We start from the raw sequence: 20,242 nt of genomic DNA on the forward strand, positions 1-20,242 counted from the left end.
GGCATTATGGGAGTTACCTTCCACATACCTTTACTTCCAGTGTCAAGTGTAGTGCTGGAAAAGTCAGCAGTCTATCAGTAGTAGTAAAATGGATTGAGCCAACAGAGGGTGCACTTGCTGCAGACTTTAGGTTCCAATATCAGTTTTTTTCTTGGTCTCCACTCTGGTGGTTGACCCAGGCCTTGATGACTGAACTGCTGTATTGAGTCACAAGACTATCGAGTTCAACATTAAAAGATGCACATTTTTATGTTTCTTTTTCTTCAAGGTCCAGTATTCTATACCACTACCCTACAGGACATAGGGCATGCTGGTCACAAAGGAAAGCAAGGTCTAAAAGGAAACTCCGGCCTCAAAGGAGTGAAAGGTGACTGGTTGGGGTGTGGGGGTGAGGGGCAAATTTTTTTTGATCCTTTTAGTCATCTAGTAGAAAAAATTGGAGGCTATGGTGCTAGTAACTCCTTGCTAGCTCTTCAAAGGGGCTTTGCTGAAATCCCTGTCATCAATGTATTTGACAGTTGTCTCTATACAAACAGGGCAAGGGGTATGGATCACATCCAGGTGAGCTCCCAAAATAAATTAAAAATTCAATCCTGGTTGTGTGTGAGTCAACTCTAGACTTATGGTTGGCTTAGATCCACTCTAAACTAATGAAATCACTAACTCAGATGTACTTTGGTTTGGTTTTGGTTTTGGCTTTGAGTCCACACTTGGCTTTGCTTAATGCCAGGGATCAAACTCAGGGCTTGAACCCAGGGTTCTTGCATGCAAAGCATGAGCTTCAGCCTATTAAGTCGTCTCCCCAGCTTACATCTCAGGTGTATTTTGATGGAAAGTGGACCTAGTTAACTTGATTCTGTACTCTGCAGGTCTTGTAATTCTCTCCTTAGAGTTGCTCAGTAGCTAATTACCAGGTATTTCATCTTGGGAAGATGTTCTACTTTTTAAAATGTCTTTCTCCTCCAGGGGAACCCGGTTTTTGTGTTTGTGATGGTGATATTCTCAACACTGGCCCACCTGGGGAGCCAGGCCTGTCTGGGCTACCAGGTATCAAAGGCCTTCCAGGTCCGAAAGGAGCCAAAGGAGATCTAGGCTCCGAAGGCCCACGGGGTCCATCAGGAGCTCCGGTAAGTCTTACCAACCTTGGTCCCTGATAGAAAAATAGGAACATTCAATTGCTCCCCACTCCTCACCAATCACTTTGTAAAACATATAAAAATGAGTAAAAACGTTTTTGATTTGTTGTGTGAAGAAATCAGCCTAGATGGTCTCGAAAGGCCCTTCCTGTTTTAATCTATTTTGTTACCACCCCAATACCTTCCATAATCTCTCCCTTCCACAAAATTGTTTATATACACTTAGTACTCTCTTGGATGTTGAGGTTAAAATTGGAATTATCACAAGGTTACCATCCTCAATGATTTTAAAATATAGAAAAGATACAGAAAATAAATTAGCAGTTACAATCTAATATGGCAATGTAATCAAAAGTCCCCCAAAGTGACAAAATATACCCAAGGACCTGCTTTAGATAAGACCTATGTTAGATGCCAAAATACTGTGAATCTCCTAATCACTCACTTAATCTCTTTATCAGGGTTTGCTTGGACCTCAAGGTCCTAAAGGACTCAAAGGAAGTAAGGGGGAGCCAACTATCTGGGATGCACGATCTGGGATGCCAGGAGAGAAGGGTGAGCCTGGTCTCAAGGGACTTCGTGGTGAGAAAGGAGTCTCAGGCAAGGATGGAATGCCAGGTTTACCAGGCATGCAAGGACTTCCAGTAAGTTGATCATTTCTTTGTGATTAGCTCTGTAAATGCTCATTACTGACTAATGGGGTGGGGGCTTCTGATAGACTCTGAACTTTAATACAGGGCAAAATACAGAATACAGAACATCTCTTTCTCTTCTTTTTCAGAACATCTCTTTCTGCCTCCACCAATGATACTTTTCTCTGTACTTTTTTTTCTGTCAAATGGAAATAATTTTCTCAAAATGAGTTATTGACTCAATTGGCCATATCATTGAAAGTTGCTTTAGCTTCTCAGTAGCTTTCCCCTTCAAGTAATTTTGCTGTCTTTTGTGTCCTAGGGGGTCATTATCCTGCTCCCATTTCAAGTCCCTTTTCTAACATTGATCTTTAATCTTTTGTGTTGTCTTATTACCTAAGGCCTACAAGCCCTAGTTCTACAAAAGACAGGGCAGGTAAACTTGAGTGACAAAGATTTTTTTTGAGACACTGCACTTAATAAAATTATTCATGATTGAATTTCAGGCATAAAATGTTCCAACACTAATCCCATTACCAGTGTCCACTTCCCTCCACCAGGGTCCCCAGTTCCCCTCCCACCCACCCCACCCACCCCACCCACCATGCCTCTTTTATGTAAAAGAAAAAAAGTGATGGAAAATTTTGACAAAATCAATGCATTGTTCACACTGATGGGTCATTTCCTATGGTAAGAGACTCCAAATAAGTATCTTAAGCTAAGCTTTTTATTTTCTCTTATGTTATTTAGGGTGATGATGGACTGGGCTTCCCAGGTGAAAAGGGATTTGCAGGGTTTCCTGGTGAAAAGGGCCGTAGCGGACCAGTTGGTCCCTCAGGAATTGGGCTACCTGGATCTCCTGGCCCTAAAGGGCTTCCTGGAGATAAAGGAGAAGATGGATTACCCGGACAAAAAGGCCTCCCTGGGCTTCCAGGTAAGTCAAGCAATCACATGGTTTGGGACATGGAAAATTGACTGCTTACAGAATACCAATAATACAGGCATACAAAATGCCTCATAAGATGACACTCGACTGACTATACTCTCTACTGTCAATCCTTATATGTGTTTTCATATGGAAAAATGATTATAGTTCTCATATGCTTACACAGAACAATATACATTTCAGCTCTACCTAATGAACAAATTCCTCATAGAACATTGTGAAAATGCATTGCTATCATATTATCCTCCAAGTCAAAAGACACAAACTGTCTCTGCTAGATAGTGGATAATGCCCAGACCCGTCAACCTGAAATTCAAGTCTCCAAACCCGATCACAGTAAACCTTTCTAATTTTTATATCAGGGTTTAGTATTTTGAATAAAACACTAAAATAAAAACTTAGGATAGAGCTAGGGTGTCTAGATCTAAGGGCTAGAGTGCATGTCTGACATACTGAGGCCCCTATTTCAATTCCTGGTACTTTATGGTTCCTCCAAAGACTTCCAAAAACAGAGATAGAAGTTGCCCTTTAGCACTTTTAGATGTGTCCCCCAAATTTTCCATTTAAATATTAAAAAATAAACAACCAGAAAACTAAGACAAATATGACAGTCCTCAAACAAAACATGCTCAATTGAAGTCCAAGATTTTCTCTATATTTCCTCTTTCATCTGTATAACCACATCACATCCATCTTCCAGGGGGTTGTCTTTCTTCCACTAAGGCTTCCCTAGATCTCTGCAAGATACCATTACTTAAATTATTTTTATCTTCTATTAAAACTTTTGTTTTTATCAACTGCATTATAATACTCTGGATACTAGGAAAGCTAAGCAATTCTATTTAGCACATCCAAAACTGCCAATCATAATATAATGTTCCATTGGAGACTAATATATGTTCATAGACTGAAATGCCTTCCTAGTACTCAAGGGGCTATTTTGTCCCCTATCCACATTGACACCTTGGGGATTTACAAATAGAAAGACATGATGCCAGATTTCGCATATTTTTTATTTAAAATCTGTTTTTATGAATTGTAATAAGGATGATGGAACAAATTAAAAGCAGTGATACAAGAATCTCAAATTCAGTTTTGCAATTCACAAATTCCTCCGAAGGTATGTGGAATTTTCTCAGATGAAATCCTTCTGCTTTCTGGAAGTCCATAGGTCAGCATTAGCTTTGCTACCAGCTGTTCCCTGAGACCTTATTCAAGCCTTCCACTGTCCCTCTACCAATGTGGTTGACTATTCTAGGTCTACTCATTTTCAAGGCAGCTTGGTTTAAATTGAGTTATAATGAAAAGGTATATAAACACCTATGTAGTCCAAGATATTATGGATGTTATCAACATCCAGACATTTTGAAAACAGGCTATCAATAAAATGGAGCCCAGGGGGCCATTTCTACTCCAAACTAGTCCCTGCAAATGTAGGGTTCTTGTAAATATAATGATTTTTTTAAAAAATAAGCTATAGTCTGGGGGTAGCTTTGTGCAAAAAAATGCTCTCGTTAAAGTACCAAGATTCTCTGAAAATTAATTTCAAATAATAGCATAGGTTTATTTTCCTCTCTATGAAGACCAAATATGACTCCTCCAACATAACTTTCTTTCCATACAATTTTTAAAACACATGAGCTCTGAATCCCAGATATTTGCACTAAAGCTATTACTGCTACCATGAAAAATTAAAATACTGGCCCAAATGTATTCCAAGCTGTGAATACCCAGGCTAGGACATCTGCATTGCCAGAAAAAGGAATGTAGTCATCAGAAGCCTTTCAACCTAGTGGTGTGAATTATTACTAACCCTGGGAAAGCAGAACACTGACTTTTTCCAAAGATGCTCTGATCCAGATGTACATTGTCATTAATCACCTTGTTTACTACTGAAGTAGCCATTGTTTCCTTGATCGTATGTGGGTGCCAGGTCTCTATTCAATAAAGACAAGGAATTTGATTGGTTAGCATATCTGGACTGTAGCAAAGACTTCCTTTGGTCCTCAAGGAACTTTTATCCTCGATTAAATTAAATTTTTTTTGGCTTTTGGGTAACACCCAGCTGTGCGCAGGGCTTACTCCTGGCTCTGTTTTCTAGGGTCATTCCTGGTAGAAATCAGTGTGAGTAGGGGGTGGGGGAGAAGAAATATCTAGTGCTAGGGATCAAACCAAGGTCAGCTGTCAGCATGGTGCTTTACTATACCTCCACACTGTTACATCACTCCAGTCCCTCAATTTTTTCTTTACCTGATTAATCTAGATCATCCCTGCTTAAGGAAAATAATCCAGATATTGGGAAGGGGACACTTTGGCTAAGTCCAGAACAGTGGTCCCCCAAATTTATTTGGCTTGCTACCCCTTCTTCAAAAAAATACTCAGCGCCCCCTGTATATTAAGTGAACAAACAGAACATTCTCCATCCCATTACACTCAAGGCTACTATCACTCCACTAGATAATTCATGCAAACCATGCAGCAGGACCCAAGTTCTAACCCCAACATCACACTACCTCCACAGCACCACGAAATTTTGTCCTGAAGCCCTCTAACCTCCACCAGGAGGACCATGGTTGTCCTCAGTATCATAGGCTCTGAGCAGTTTCACATCTTCAGGCCCTGTCACTAAACACCTGCTCTAGTTGCTTTAGAGTCAAGAGTGGCTTTTGGGTTCCAAGAGCACTGTTTGAAAGACACAAAATAGTGGTAAGGTGCAATGGTAGTGGAATTGATGTTGGAATATTGAATGTAATAAATCATGAACACTAAATTAAAAATAAAAGAAATGTCCAAAATAAATATGTCTTCTCAAGTAAAATAGTAAGGCTTTATTCACTGAATATGTAACAGAGTCCCAGGCACTGTGCCAAATGCTATTAGTATTATTCCATTCCTTCCACCCATTTGACAAAGAGACTCAAAGAGGTTAAGAATCTTGCATTCACAGGACCAGATATAGCACAGCAGGTCAGCCACTTGCTTTGCATGTGGCCAACCAGGGTTCAATCCCAGGACCTCCATGGTCCCCAAAGCCCTGCCCAGAGTAATCCATAAGTACAGAGTCAGGAGTAAACCTTGAGCATACCCCCCAAAACAAAGACTCTTTTAAAAAACTTTAATTCAATCAACATAAATTACAAAGTTATAAAGATATTTGTGATATGGACTTCACAAGTTTCTAGTAGCAAAACTACAATACAAGCTCAAATCTGACAGCTTCAAAGCCCAACATTTAACCAATACATTATACTGTTCAATTCCTACTTTTGACTTAGGAATAGAATAAGTTGGTAAAACTGCTATTAAGCTTTCATAGTGAAACACAAAAGTGAGTTTGGAGGCAGAATGCCAGTCAGTTGAATAAGCTGTCTGAATTATAGATTGCTACCTATGCAATTGGTGATTTATTTTAAGTACAGACAAAAGCTATAGCAATTTATTAGACCTGTTGACTCTGTGACTTAAATCAGACTTTAGGGAGATTGTCTAATGAATAGGCAAGACTAATTTTAATTGCCATAGCAATTGTTTGAAAACGGCACTTGAGGGGGCCAACATACAATTTGTTCACCAGTATTTTATTAAACCTCCCCTCTGTGCTCTTATAGACTCTTTTTATTTGCATTATGAATGAGCAAGGAAAAATTTGCTTGGATAAGGGCTATGCATGCCAATTGCATATTGAAATCAACTACCCCTTCTGAATTGAATTTTGAGTTGATAGTTTCAAATCAGGTCTTGAAGGAAAAATCGCAAATTGTCTGTTATGGTCAAGGGAGTGGCTTTTACTGTTTTACTTTGAACAGATCGAAGGTTAGATCTGATCAAGGACAATCAGTAGGCTGAGTTAACCCAAGTAAAATCTAGATAAAGAATGGTAACCTTTGGGGAAATCCTCATTCAAAGAAAGACTCACAAGATAGTTAATGTTACCCTTGACAGGTATCACCTTGCCATGTGTAATTCCTGGGTCATATGGTCCATCAGGATTTCCAGGAGCTTCTGGATTTCCAGGTATGTAACAAGGCCAATGAACACCACTGCAGGGTCAGGAGCCAAAGGAGGCATAGTATACTATGGTAGCATCTGAAGATCCTCATTCCTCTAAATCAGGCATGCTTGGGGTTTAGGAAATAAAATGTCTGCTATAGATAGTTGTGTGCCATGGGAATGGGGTTGAAAATAAGAGAGGTCCCTGCAAGAGACTGGGATTCTTGACTGAACATCACAAATCATACCTAATTCACTTTCTTTCCCCTCACTACTCACATTTGGCTTTTCAGGCCCTAAAGGAGCCCGTGGTCTCTCTGGGATTCCAGGCCAGCCTGGACCACGTGGAATTAAAGGAGACCTGGGGATTCCAGGCTCAGTTCCTATCCCTGAATTGCCAGGTAAGGAAAGGAGGGGTTTATCACTTGGTATTTCTTTGTCATGATTTTGTGTTGGAATATGGGTAACCATGTACTGGCCCGTTCCTCATGCAACTTCTCAAAGGTCAAAAAAGGTGTTTCAGTCATAGGAAAGTTGTCTATTTTCCCCTTAACCTGTTCCAACCTGAGCTCATTGCTCTACACTGCACCCCTGGATATCAGACTGTGCTCCCAAGGTTAGCAACAGCACCACCAGCCAGAACTTGTTGCAAACCTACTAACCTGAAGCTCTGGAGGTGGATTCACAAATCTGGGCTTGACTGAGCAGCCCCTGCCCAAAAGATTGACCCAGAGTCACTTTGAGAACTCCCAATTCTACAGCAAGGTGAACTAATGGCTTATTTAAGGCCAGGAACTCTGGGATTATTCTTGCCTCTTTCCCCTCTACTACCCTTGGAAAAGGGATGCATGACAGCTGGTGTTACATGACTCCAGGAGAAACAAGAGGGTCTGCGTGTAACCTGTATTCTTTGGCCACAAGAGGGGTCTGCTGAGTGTCAACCAAAGTCAAGTCTCACTGAGCTAGAACCTCCCCCAGGTAACATGACCCTGGCTCTGTCTCTGAATGCATCATCTCAGGACCAAGGACACTTGAATTTCATGAGATGTATCACATATAGAGATGTTAGTTTTCATTGTTGAAAAATATCTGTCTCAGAGGCCTCTAATGAAAAACCAGATGTTTCTAATTTGCCATGGCCTTCTTTTGTTTCTTGTGTGTAGGATTTCCTGGGCCTCGTGGTGAGAAAGGCTTGCCTGGATTACCTGGGATTCCTGGAAAAGATGGCTTCCCTGGGAGAATTGGAAGTCCAGGTTTAACTGGTTTTAAGGGAACCCCTGGCCAGGTCCTTAATGCTGAGAAAGGTGTTAGAGGAGAGAAAGGCCTGAAGGGATTTCCAGGAGAGAAAGGATTTCCTGGAGAAGCTGGCTATCCAGGACCCAAAGGTAACTTCTCTCTCTCTCTCTCTCTCTCTCTCTCTCTCTCTCTCTCTCTCTCTCTCTCTCTCTCTCATTCTTTCTTTATTTCCTTTCTTTTTTATTTCTCTCTCTTCTCCCTTTCTTCCTCCCTCCCTCCCTTCCTTCCTTCCTTCCTTCCTTCCTTCCTTCCTTCCTTCCTTCCTTCCTTCTTTCCTTCCTGTTGTTGTTCTGGACTACATTCAGCAGTGTTTTGGGGGATCCTACATGGTGCAGGGATTCGAACCAGGGTTGGCTGCATGCAAGACATTAACCACTATGCCATCTCTCAAGCATCATGGAGGGTAACTTTTACCCCATTTAACAATCTACAGAATGCCTTTAAGTAACCTAGACACGTGCCTAAATATAGGCTAATCGTTGATTAAAGAATTTTTTTCATTCTGACCCTCCCTTTGGCGAACATTTTTTTAGTCTACTCAGGCTGTTCTCTTGTCTCAGTGATTCCCAAAGTAACATAACCAGGAGTCAGATTCCTTGCAATGCCTCTAATTTACTATTGGTAATAGCAGCAAGGCAGGAGCCTAGAAGAGAATGGTATCTGAGATAGATCATGGGCCAGATTCTTCCGTTAGAAGCTGATTTGGTGATCTAGTGCCTGCTCTTGATCTAGGCCATGATCCCTTGTTCTTTATTTCATTAGGTTTTCCTGGGAATTCTGGCATGATTGGTCCCAAAGGAGAGAAGGGTAACCCTGGAATACCAGGCTTCAAGGGACAGCCAGGCTTCCCTGGGCATGATGGCGCATCTGGAATCAAGGGCAGCCCTGGATTCCCGGGGGTACCAGGAACACCAGGTATTTCTGGTAAGTTCTTAGGAGGAGGAGCCCCATCTTCACAAACTTAAGCTAGCCCCTACCCTGGCCCTGAGGGTCAGTAGCAGCACTACCATGTAGTCAGAAGTTAGAGATTAAACTTTGCAATCCTCTCAAGTTTCAAAACTCAATTCTCTGTTGCAGAGCCAAAACAGAGTAGATTTTGCTTCCAAGATACCAAAACAAATCCCTCCCCAGTGCCCCCCGCCTTCTTGTGTTTCAGCATCTCCTGTCTATCTAGAGGAATGTCCCTGGTTGTGAAGGTGGGCTACCTGCTGCCACCTCTGCTATACCCTTGGGAGCCTACTTTAGGTGAGGAAGCTCCTGCAGAGGGTAGCCTAGCTCAGCTCTGTCATGGGTCTGACATCCCCCGGTTCCAGACTACTGTGTGTGCAGCTGGCCTTTTGCTTGTGCCACCTTCCTCCCCCTGCCCAGGTGACACATCATCTTGTTTTACTTTGGGTCATGGGACCTGAATAGAATTCTATGCAGAGCCACTCAGAAAACTCATTTGGGGGGACGCGGGGGCCACACCCAGCAGTGCTTAGGGCTTACTCTTGGCTCTGCATTCAGAGATCACTCCTGGCAGGACTTGGGGGACTCTGTGAAGTGCTGAGGATTAAACCTGGTCCAGCCATGTGCAAAGCAAGCACCCTACCCTCTACACTCTCTTCAGCCCTACTCAGAGCACTTTTATTCTCCTGTGTTCTTCTATGTTTCTGGGGCTATAGGCTGTTCAGGTGAGAAAACAGCATAGAAGCCCAGACTAACATCCCCACCAGTTGTAGCCGGGAATTATCTGATTGCACTATAACCTGGCTAGGCCAGAGGTCCCTGAACTCATGCTGTGGAGTTGGTGCCCATTGAATTTCCTTCTCTTGTTAGGGAATCCCCTTCACAGTCTCCCATTAGAAGCCTGGGGCTTGCAGCTACTTGATGCTTTTCAAGCCATAGAAAACCTCTGCAGCCATTCATTTAGGTCTTTGGGGGCCCAAATGCCTCTGTGGTCACTGATTTAATCCTTTGGTTTTTTAATTTCCTTGCTTTGTACCTGAACATTCCACTTGGGTAGCAGCTCTGGAGGTTAATCCCATTGACCAATTTAAGGCATGGTGAAAGAAGTCTCAGAATACCTAGGGGACCAAATGGACCTTGGGGATTTCTACAGTGCTTGGCACTGGGGGGTCTTTCAACCTTAACACCAAGGAACTGGCTGATTTAACTGCTTGCATGAGGGATTAAAAGGGCAGGCCTGTATCCATGGCTCCCTAGGAGGCTGAAACAATAGCTCAGCTTTAACCTCTACATCACCGATTGGCTCAGGAAACAACCATTGTGTGGTGAGTCAGGCTAGAAGTTCCAGGAAACTAGAGCCCAATTGCCACCCTAGTTTCCCAGAGCTCTATTCAGTGGTTAAAGTTCAAACCACATTCATAATGGGAGAAGTTATAATCACAAGGGCTATGCTAGCCTTGCCAGCTACTGTGCCATGCTGGAAGTAATAGCCATTAGCATGCATAGCGCTCTGGGTGGTAGGTGCTAGTGCTTCTGCCAACAAGCACTCTGCCCGTTAGCAGCCTGCAAAGACCATTTGTTGTGGGGCCACTTACAAAACCTTACAAGCTAACCAATCAGAAGTCCTGGGAATGGGCGGTGGACCAGATCTGGACAGAGCCTCACTTGACAAATGTACTGTGTTCTCTCTTTTGCCGATTTAGGACATCCTGGAATGAAAGGTTCAAAAGGCGAAAAAGGTACCCCTGGAACAAGTGTCAAGATAGGCCTACCTGGGATGAAAGGCCTTCCTGGAATTCCAGGGCTAACTGGCTACCCAGGAAACCCAGGCCTTCCAGGACACACTGGCTTCTCAGGCCTGCCTGGCTTAAAGGGTAAGTGCCAGTGAGTGCCAAGGAGTACCCCTGCTATCCAGCTTCCTCTTTCCCCTCCTCCTGGGAATAGGAAATGGGGAAGCCCGCAGGCAGGGGATGTTATGACATGGCAGTTGGACAAGGCCCAGGGTATCAGGGTCCACACTTCCAGCTGCCTGCCCACCCCGAAAATGAGGACCCCCACCTTCACTGCCTCCTAGCTTTGTGAATTGGGGCAAATTCCTTAGACTCTCTGAGCTTCCACTCCCTTCTATGTAAAATGGGGCTAATACAATAATAGAAGTCCTGGTTTTTCAACAGGTGAAAAGGGATCCAAGGGACTGATGGGCTTTCCAGGAATGCCAGGTCCCCATGGTGTTCCTGGTGCAAGTGGACTGAAGGGAATTCCTGGATTAGTCGGAGCAATGGGACCATCTGGACTCACTGGGAGCCCTGGTTTAAAAGGTAAACTGGGGGTATAAGTCTGAAATTGCAACAATACTTCCCAACACACCTCTTTTTTGTCTATCTTGCTATTCCTGCAGCTTCTATCAATCCTGTGTTAAATAATGAGACCTGGGATATTTACAAGAGAACCTTTTGTAAATCTCAAAGACCCAACCACTTCTGAGTTCACACTGCACCTCAGAGGTCTTGGCATCTATTTCCAAGGCTCACTGGAGGAGAGTTTTGATTAGGGACTAATGTTGCTAGTGGAATTTTGGCTTATTCAAAAAGAGCACCCCTTAAAAGCAAAGCTCATAGACAGGGAAAACGTTGGAAGGACCCATAAAGGGGATTTGGAGATGGCGTGGGATATACTGATAGGAAATGTCATTCATGCCAAACCCCATATCTCAGCTCTCCTCTTACATACAGTTCTTGTTCTCTATCCCTGAAGGAGACCAAGGTGAGAAGGGGCCAGCCGGAACACCGAGTCAAAGACCACCAGTGCTGAACTACCAGATCAAAGGAGACAAAGGCACTCAGGGCCCAGATGGACCCAAAGGTTTTCCTGGACCCAGAGGTACCGGGGCAGGGAATGGGCAGGAGACATAGCCCAGAAAGATTTTGTAAACGCACTTGGCTCCTTCCTGATAAAAATCCTCACCCTAATGGCTCATCAGAGCAGCAAATGTGGGTGAAAGCAGGGGTTCAGTGACTCACCCTGCACTTTGAGATTGGCCAGCCTTTATTGTTGCTGCTGAACCCAATGTCTCAACTGCAGGTTGTTGTATTTCAGAAGGAGCCTGATCAAGGGTAGGGCTTAGATGCTAAGCAGCAATCCCAATGCTATAGCTGCAACAACCCTGTCTGGCATCCCGTCACTCTGGAGGCATCTCCTCCAAACTATCTTTCTCCACCCTGGAGCTAACTAATCCCAAGTCTGCACATTGCCTGCCTGTGACTAAGACTTTGGGAGAAATAGGTTTCTCTTACTCTGGATCTTTTTCAAGCCATTTTGGATCTTTTCCAGGTGACAAAGGAGAGATTGGCCTCCCTGGACTACCCGGCTTGCCTGGAGTTCCTGGATATCTTAACACTATCAAGGGAGTTTCTGGGGTGGCAGGATCCCTTGGTTTCACAGGCCTGCGAGGCTTACCTGGCTTGAAAGGGTCCCCTGGAATCCCAGGATTCCTAGGAATACCAGGAGAAAGTGTAAGTGTGCCCAGATCTTTGCCTGTCTACGAGGAAGAGGCCTCTAGTAGAAAGTGACATAACCCCCATTACCCACCTTTCAGATTCTAACACCTTCCCTAGCACATTCCCAAAGCCTCACCTCAGCTCAGCTAAGTCTTCTCACTGGATCCTGAACATTCCCATTTCAGGGCCTTTGTTTTTCTTGCTCCCCAGCATGGAGGCAGAGCCTTGTCCCTTTGCCCATCCTCAGGCCCAAATTAGGCACCTGTTCCTCCAAGAACACTTCAATTCCCATCCTATGGATTGATGTTCTCTATTTCTCACTGCTTATGTTGAACCTAGATAGTTGGTCTGTTTGGGCCTGATTTCCTCAATGAGATTGTTCAGTCTTGAGAATAAGAACAACTTTACATGCTTATTTCCCTGTACCCCCACTGCAAGCATTCCCTATTCAAGTTAGTCCATCATTAACACTTATGATTGACTTTCTGGTTAGATTAAGAACTGTCTTTGTGACCTCTCCTAGAGTTACCAAGCCCAGTTTCTATGGGTTCTTGGAAAACAAGGTGGGAGAGGCTGGGGAAATCATGCAGACCATAAGACACTTGCTTTCCATGTGTCCAATGCTGGTTCAGTGCCCAACACCACATATAGCCCTCCCAGCCACACCAGGAGTGATCTCTGAACACAGAGCCAGGGGGTAAGCCCAGAGTACTACCAGATATGGCCGCCCAAACAAACAACAAACACACAAAACAGAGTGGTCAAATAGGTTTAACAATAATATAGACTGGGAGTTTGTATTTCATCCCAATCTTCTATGAAATATGGCATTTTGTGCATGGTACTTAACTTACCCGAGCCTCTTTTTTATTATCTGTAAGAAAGGGAATGATATTTAAACCTCCTTTGCACAGTATTGAGGGCTATATAGGATGATTATGTGTAAAGCTTTTAGTGTTGTGCATGGTGCATCACAAACTGAATCAATAGCAGCAATAATAGTGGCAGTATTGACAAGGCTAAATGACCTGAGTCACAGGATAACTGTGCTCCTGGCAGGCAAAGCCTCTATCCTTGAAAAAGTGTCTACCCACATAGTGGAGATCACACACACATCCCTAAGGCAGTTGTAGAAGAAATCATTTTGACCAGATAACCCCAAGTATTCACATTCTAGGATAGAAACAAAGTTAGAAGGCATGAAGGCATTCTGGGAGGGGTCCCAGGATGATCATAAATTCAGAATTAGTAGATATAGCAACATGAAAGGAAAAGACAAGTAGGAGGATGAGTGTCTGGGGAGTGGTCCAGTGGCCTACCCGAAAACTCAATACTCTCACTCTGAGCACTGCGGGCCTGTGTCTTTATGGAGTATATCCCCAAATGAATTAAAATAGTACCATATAGTTAGGAAAGACATATGCTGGTGGTTTGTAACTGACATTCCCACTTCCAAGGCTCAGAGATTGTGCTGGGCATTAGCCATTGAAGGCAGAAGGCACAAGAATTTGTGAATGACAAGACCAGGGTTTATCTGCAGAGCGAATCTGTGTTCCTGCCACAATCCCTAAGTAATGTGTTTATAGTGCTTACCACCATCCACCTGCAGGATTAACCCTCCACTCCCACACAGTCTTCCCCTGCTGCAGAGTAGATGTCTCAAGCATTAAGTCATGAGGAATAGAAGGAAAATGGGATGGGAGACCTAAACTCTAAATAAGCATGATGATTTCCATACTGTTTTAAAGGGTTCACAGGGTCTTAGTGGAGTTCCTGGATCCCCAGGTGCATCTGGTCTCCCAGGCCTAAAAGGTAAGGCATGTTTTCTCTCAATGTGTTTTTCTAGAAGTAAGGTATCTTTCCAGCAATTTCAAGGCTCTACTAGAGGGAGACTGTTTTAGGGGAAACACTTCAACTTATTTGTACTTTTCTTTTCACAAAATGCACATTGTAGTCTTAAGCCCTTGGAGTTCTGAGACAAATAACGGTGCCTACCACGCTCTCTCTCCCTCCCTGTTACTTAGAGCCAAGGAAAAGGCTGTTCTTCATCTTTGTGGGTTGACTTATCTGTCTTTAGACTAAGCAATAGAGGACAACTTGGGCTCTAGCCCACTGGACAGGAAAATTTCCCATCTGTCTACAATTATTCCGTTCTCCTGATATCTTGATGGCCCCTCATACCATCTTTTCTGTCAGTACTGATCCAAACGATGGATTTCATAATGGAAAATATGCTACATATCACAGCATTTGATGCTAGTAGTCTGGCAAGATCCTAGGGTTTTGTTGATGATTAGTCACATTTTACCCAGTGGGTAATTTTTACAAGGAGTTTCCCTGCTTTGACTGTGTTTTATCTGGAAAGATTTTGTATTCAAAAGATGTCTGCTGCAAAATAAGCTATATCTTCTCCTGATCACTTAATGTTTTGATACCCCCAGGAGAGAAAGGTGAGACACTTGAAATTTCTGGCATCCCAGGACTCAAGGGACAACCTGGAGAGGTTGGTCTTAAAGGTAAGGCAACTGTACTTTTGTCCGTTGAGTCTCACGGCCTCCTCAAAACTGAGCATTAGAGAATATTTTTTGCTTTTTTGGGGGGTCACACCCGGCGATGCTCAGGGGTTACTCCTGGCTTTGAACTCAGGAATCACTCCTGACAGTGCTCGGGGGACCATATGGGATGCTGGGAATCAAACCCGGGTCGGCCGCGTGCAAGACAAACACCCTACCCGCTGTGCTATTGCTCCAGCCCCGCATTGGGGAATTTTGTAAGTCACTTGCAAACCCAACAATTTATATGTCATGTAGAAAAAAATCCTACAAGATACGTGTCTGCTTATGGACAGCCCACAATTTCTTCCAGCAAACCAGTCTAATTTTGTTTCAAGATTTATACACTGCAGGACCAGAAAGAACACTCAAAAGAATGAAGTGCAGACACTGTACATAGAGGCCCCAGGTTTGATAACCGGCAAAACATGGTCCGCAAAACATCATGGGAGACTCCTGATCACCGACAATGTGCCCCTGTTAAGCCCTTAACATTGCTGGGCCCAAGCACTGAACTGCCTGACCTGCATAGCCAGGTCAAGTATTAGCAGTAATGACTCCAGGACTACCTGATAACTACTTGGGAACACCCCTCAAAAATAAAACCTTTATATACTGGCAAAGACCTTTTTTATAATGGTATCTACCCACTGAGTTTATAGTAATATCATTTGGCTCTAAAATACTTCCACCCACTGTTCCTACTGCCTGCTTCAGAATTCTTACTCTGGAAATCCCCAGACACGTTTATTTTCTTTGTAATTGGTGGCCTCTTCCAAATATGAAGACAGAACCACAAGCTTTTCCAGATTTTCTTCATTGTATTTAGTTTCCTTGGCAGTCAAAATTGGCTTTACTTTCTATGCCAGACCACATTGCCTGAAATGTGGCCTCACTCCAGATTATCCTTGATTTTATAGGTATAAAAGGACAAGATGGACTAGTTGGCAAAAAAGGTTTCCCAGGAAACAAAGGTGAAGATGGAAGAGTTGGCATTCATGGAGATATTGGCCTTCCTGGCTCCCCAGGTACTAGACCACATGCCAACTCTATTCTGAAAAAGTCAAGACTAGCTTTAAATCAGGAGTCATTTTGAATTTCTGTCCTGGTTTCACTTATAGGAATTCCTGGTATTGCTGGCATGACTGGACATCCAGGACGTCTGGGTTCTCCTGGCCACCCAGGGTCAACTGGGCAGTTGGGACTCCCTGGCTTAAAAGGAACCAAAGGTATGTGTATTCCAGAAATGGTTGTAAGAAATAGGGTCCATCCTTCAAAAAAGAACAAAAAAGAACTCTATATTAGGAGATACCATGTGGGACGTGTGGAGAGTAGTCTCAGCATGGCTGTGGCTGGTTCTGGAGGTCTTCAGCTGCTGGGGCTCTGCTTGGTGGGGAGGGAAACTCAACCCGCCCCCCTCCATGGGGCCCTGGTGAGGACAGCCAGGCGCGGGGGCAGGAGACTCTGCACTGTTCTCTTCCAGATCTGGGTTTTATAGTTTCTGGGTCTTGGCCATTGATGGGACCAAACTGGCGCTGACGGCAGCTGGTGGGTGTGACGCCTACCTACTGGAAGATGGGGGATCTGGGTGGAGAAGGCCCAGTCTCGATCCGAGCAGACTTGGAGATCTCAGCCCCGGGACCCGCATGCCTGGGTTCCTCTGCCGGTTCCTTCATGCATGAGGCTTGTCCGGACGTGTGGAGAGTAGTCTCAGCATGGCTGTGGCTGGTTCTGGAGGTCTTTGGCTGTTGGGGCTCTGTTGGGGGTGTAGGGAAACTCAACCCGCCCCCCCTCCGAGGGGCCCTGGTGAGGACAACTTACTATCTTGTTCTTACTTTGGAGAACCTGGCAGGCTACCGAAAGTATCCTGCCCGCACGGCAAAGTCTGGCAAACTTCCCGTGTTGTACTCAGTATGCCAAATACCAGTAACAATGATGGGTCTCATTCTTCTAACCCTGAAAGAGCATTGAATATGGCTCTTTTAAAATCTCAGGGCTAGGAAGAAGGAGACGTTACTGGTGCCTGCTTGAGGCAATTGACAAACCATTTGGGATTAAACTATATCCAGACGAATCAATGGCTGGAATGCATGAGAGATAATGGAAAAGAATAATGAGAGGAAGAAAACAGAACTAGCTTAAATGTTAAGAAACCATTGCATCCATGGAGAGAAGAGTTATCAGGGAAGGTTGATGCCCTAGTATTCATAGTCTTTAATTTAAAGAGATATTGGCCAGCAAAACCTATAGAACATATTTCTAGAAGTTGACAACTCAGTCTTGATGTTGTCACTCTGAATTCTTCCTGGAGACAACTAGTTATGTACCATCCCACTTTTGAAGCAATATGGGTTGCCCAATGAAAATAAAACAGTGAGAAGAGGATAGAAGTTAGGAGCGAACCAGCCTCCATTAGGGCATTGAATCATGTCTCAATAAAGACTGTCACTGTCACTGTCACTGTCACTGTCACTGTCCTCCTGTTGTTCATTGATTTGCTCGAGTGGGCCCAGTAACGTCTCCATTGGAGACTTTGTTGTTACTGTGTTTGGCATAATATCAAATATATCACGGGTAGCTTGCCGGGCTCTGCCGTGCGGGCGAGACACTCTCGGTAGCTTGCCGGGCTCTCCGACAGGGGCGGAGGAATCGAACTCAGGTCAGCCATGTTGGCTGCATGCAAGGCAAATGCCCTACCGCTGTGCTATCACTCTAGCCCCAATAAAGACTATGACCTTTTAAATAATTTTTTTACATTGGGGATGGGAGAGGGCTGGAAATATAGTACAGAGGGAAGGGCACTTGCATGTGGCCAGTCTGGGTTCAATCCCCAGCACCCCTGAGCACCACTGGGTGTGGCCTAAAAAATAATGTGGAATGCACATAGGGACAAATAGCTTCCTCTTACTATGATTCTTATTTCTGTGTTCTTCTCCCTCAGGCCTTCCTGGACTTCCTGGATTACATGGACTGAATGGTCTTCCAGGAAACAAAGGAGATCATGGAACACAAGGTAAGCAAGACCTTAAAGCGCAAATTGGAGGCACCACTTTCTCCAAAAGATTGGCAGGGACTCACCATGAGTTCTCAACTATAGTGTATTATCACATATCCTAGGACTCATAAACCTGCACAGTACACATTTTAGGGTCCCTGGGTGCAGGAAGGAAGGAAGACAGAATGTGTCCTTGTATTTAAATGAGCTCACTTTCCTGTTATCTTATATAGCCAACCTCTTTGGTCTGTTGTGCAGGCCCCTTGAGTCCCCACCTAATAAGTTAGGCATGAAGATTTTACTCTGAGTTCTAACCTCTTATTTCTGTGTTAGGAACTAGTTTAACTGGTGTACCTGGACCAGCTGGCCCTCCTGGTCTCAAAGGTGAAAAAGGCTCTCCAGGAACTGGAGTTGATATCCCAGGAAATCCAGGGATTAAAGGACAGAAAGGTAGCCAAGGTAAGTGATCCCAGCTCAGGCCTGAATGGAGCCTGACTTGGAGAATCTGGGTTAGGGTTCATTGGGACCACATAAACTAACAATTGATTTATACAATTCTTTCCACCTCTGGAAGTCTCAAAAACCAATGCAACTGACTGCTCAGAAAGAGAGACTAGGTCATACCTTGGGCTTTCCTGAGAAAGTATGTCAGGAAAAAAATCATTGAGTCCCTTCTAGTACCCAGGTTCCTATCTCTTTCCTTCATTAATCACAGCACCTCTTTTGCAAACTTGGCTAGGACCCTGGTTCAGTGGCCCTGAGTAAACGTTTATTACACTTAGAGGGAGACTTGCTAGAAGTTCTTCAGTGTCCAATAGGGGCACTGGGAAGACAGTATGACCACTGTACAGAATCCAAGACTGAGGATAAATGTCTTCATTTGGCCAGAAGCAGAGCAAGCACTCCATTACAGTTTGTTGGGTTAACTGAAAACAGGATTCCCTCTAATCTCAGCCCAGATACTGCATATTGTCTGAAGTCCTTTTCTCAGCCTCACTTTCCCACCTATCAGAGCGCAAAAAATGGGTACTGATACTTTAAGTCTTCTTATAAATTTCCAAAATACTTACTCAACATAAACAGGAAATGAACTGAGCATAGCATTATGATGTCCTCTGAAGTCAGGTGATGTGGATTCAAATTCCAGCTCTACCTCTCACTAGCTCTGTAACCTTAAACCAGGCAGTTACTTGTTTCTTAAGAACCACCTGAACCTTTATTTTTCCTTTTCATGAAAAGAGACATAATAAGTGATCCTGCCTCAGTGCTTAAGTGAGGAATCAGTGAAGAGTGAGACCCAATTTGCACTTGGCCAAGTATCTGGCACAAAGTAGGAACTCAAAAATGCTGCACATTGTATTTTTACTGGTTACCTGGAAGAATTATATTTGCAAAATGTTCTCTTTCTCAATGTTCTGTTGCCCAATATATCATCCCATTTTCTCTGTTTGTGTTGATGTTCGATTGATGTGCGTATTTTCCAGGAACTATAGTCACATCAATTCATTTCCTAATGCATTTAATATGAATGCATTTGCCCTCTCTGTGTTTATTCTTTCCTTGATTGGGGCCAAGCTGTTCTTTTCTGAAATCCAGAAGCTTGTCCTAAGCGAGAGTTCACATAGGGTCTCAGCTGGAGGGTTTTGAGCTGCAGGGTCTCTCGTGGCTTTTCTTACAAAAGACACAGGAGAGTGGTTGGGGAAAAGGTACAGTGGGTAGGACAGTTACCTTACATGGGACTGACCTGGATTCAATATGACCCATCACCCCATATGTTCACCTGAGCTCAACCAGGAGTGATCCCTGAACGCAGAGCCAAGGATAAGCCCTGAGCACAGCTTGGTGTGCCTCCCCACCAAATATTCATCAGCAAACTATAATGTAAAGGGAAGATGAACATAACAGTAATTGTTGCCTCTTAGAGGGAAGGATTGAGGTGGAAATCTATGTAAGGCATGAAAAGAAATAAAGGTAGCATCATATTTTTCTGTACTTGTATGGGTGGAACATGGATACTCATCATATCTGAATTGTTTTTAATAATACTGAAAAATTATGAAATAATTCCATATTATTTCACAATATGATATATAAGTCTCAAGAGTCCTTATCAATATGTAATTCAAAGTATTTTTAAAGGAGACAGCAAGCATCACCTTTCTCCTCTCATAGGAACCTATCTCAAATTTGATCATGAAAGTTGAAGTATAATGAGCATCATGCCCTTAGAAAGACTTTTTAGAGCAATTC

The 20,242-nt window shown here is 43.7% G+C and overlaps 1 protein-coding gene across 1 annotated transcript in view; it reads left to right on the plus strand.

The window, feature by feature from the left end:
* The window catches only part of LOC130034130 (collagen alpha-6(IV) chain-like), a 60,714-nt gene that overhangs the window by 27,450 nt on the left and 13,022 nt on the right, over positions 1 to 20,242 (plus strand). The window contains exons 18-35 of the mRNA XM_056125686.1: positions 269 to 367; positions 967 to 1,127; positions 1,598 to 1,780; positions 2,519 to 2,702; positions 6,657 to 6,728; positions 6,998 to 7,105; positions 7,868 to 8,089; positions 8,763 to 8,924; positions 10,652 to 10,822; positions 11,123 to 11,266; positions 11,703 to 11,828; positions 12,279 to 12,460; positions 14,194 to 14,257; positions 14,887 to 14,961; positions 15,918 to 16,025; positions 16,119 to 16,226; positions 17,939 to 18,010; positions 18,326 to 18,451. Coding sequence (XP_055981661.1) covers positions 269 to 367; positions 967 to 1,127; positions 1,598 to 1,780; positions 2,519 to 2,702; positions 6,657 to 6,728; positions 6,998 to 7,105; positions 7,868 to 8,089; positions 8,763 to 8,924; positions 10,652 to 10,822; positions 11,123 to 11,266; positions 11,703 to 11,828; positions 12,279 to 12,460; positions 14,194 to 14,257; positions 14,887 to 14,961; positions 15,918 to 16,025; positions 16,119 to 16,226; positions 17,939 to 18,010; positions 18,326 to 18,451 — 2,367 coding nt within the window. The remainder of the gene's footprint in view (positions 1 to 268; positions 368 to 966; positions 1,128 to 1,597; positions 1,781 to 2,518; positions 2,703 to 6,656; positions 6,729 to 6,997; positions 7,106 to 7,867; positions 8,090 to 8,762; positions 8,925 to 10,651; positions 10,823 to 11,122; positions 11,267 to 11,702; positions 11,829 to 12,278; positions 12,461 to 14,193; positions 14,258 to 14,886; positions 14,962 to 15,917; positions 16,026 to 16,118; positions 16,227 to 17,938; positions 18,011 to 18,325; positions 18,452 to 20,242) is intronic.

This window comes from Sorex fumeus, unplaced genomic scaffold (assembly GCF_029834395.1).
Source record: "Sorex fumeus unplaced genomic scaffold, SorFum_2.1 ptg000058l, whole genome shotgun sequence".
Lineage (NCBI taxonomy): Eukaryota > Metazoa > Chordata > Mammalia > Eulipotyphla > Soricidae > Sorex > Sorex fumeus.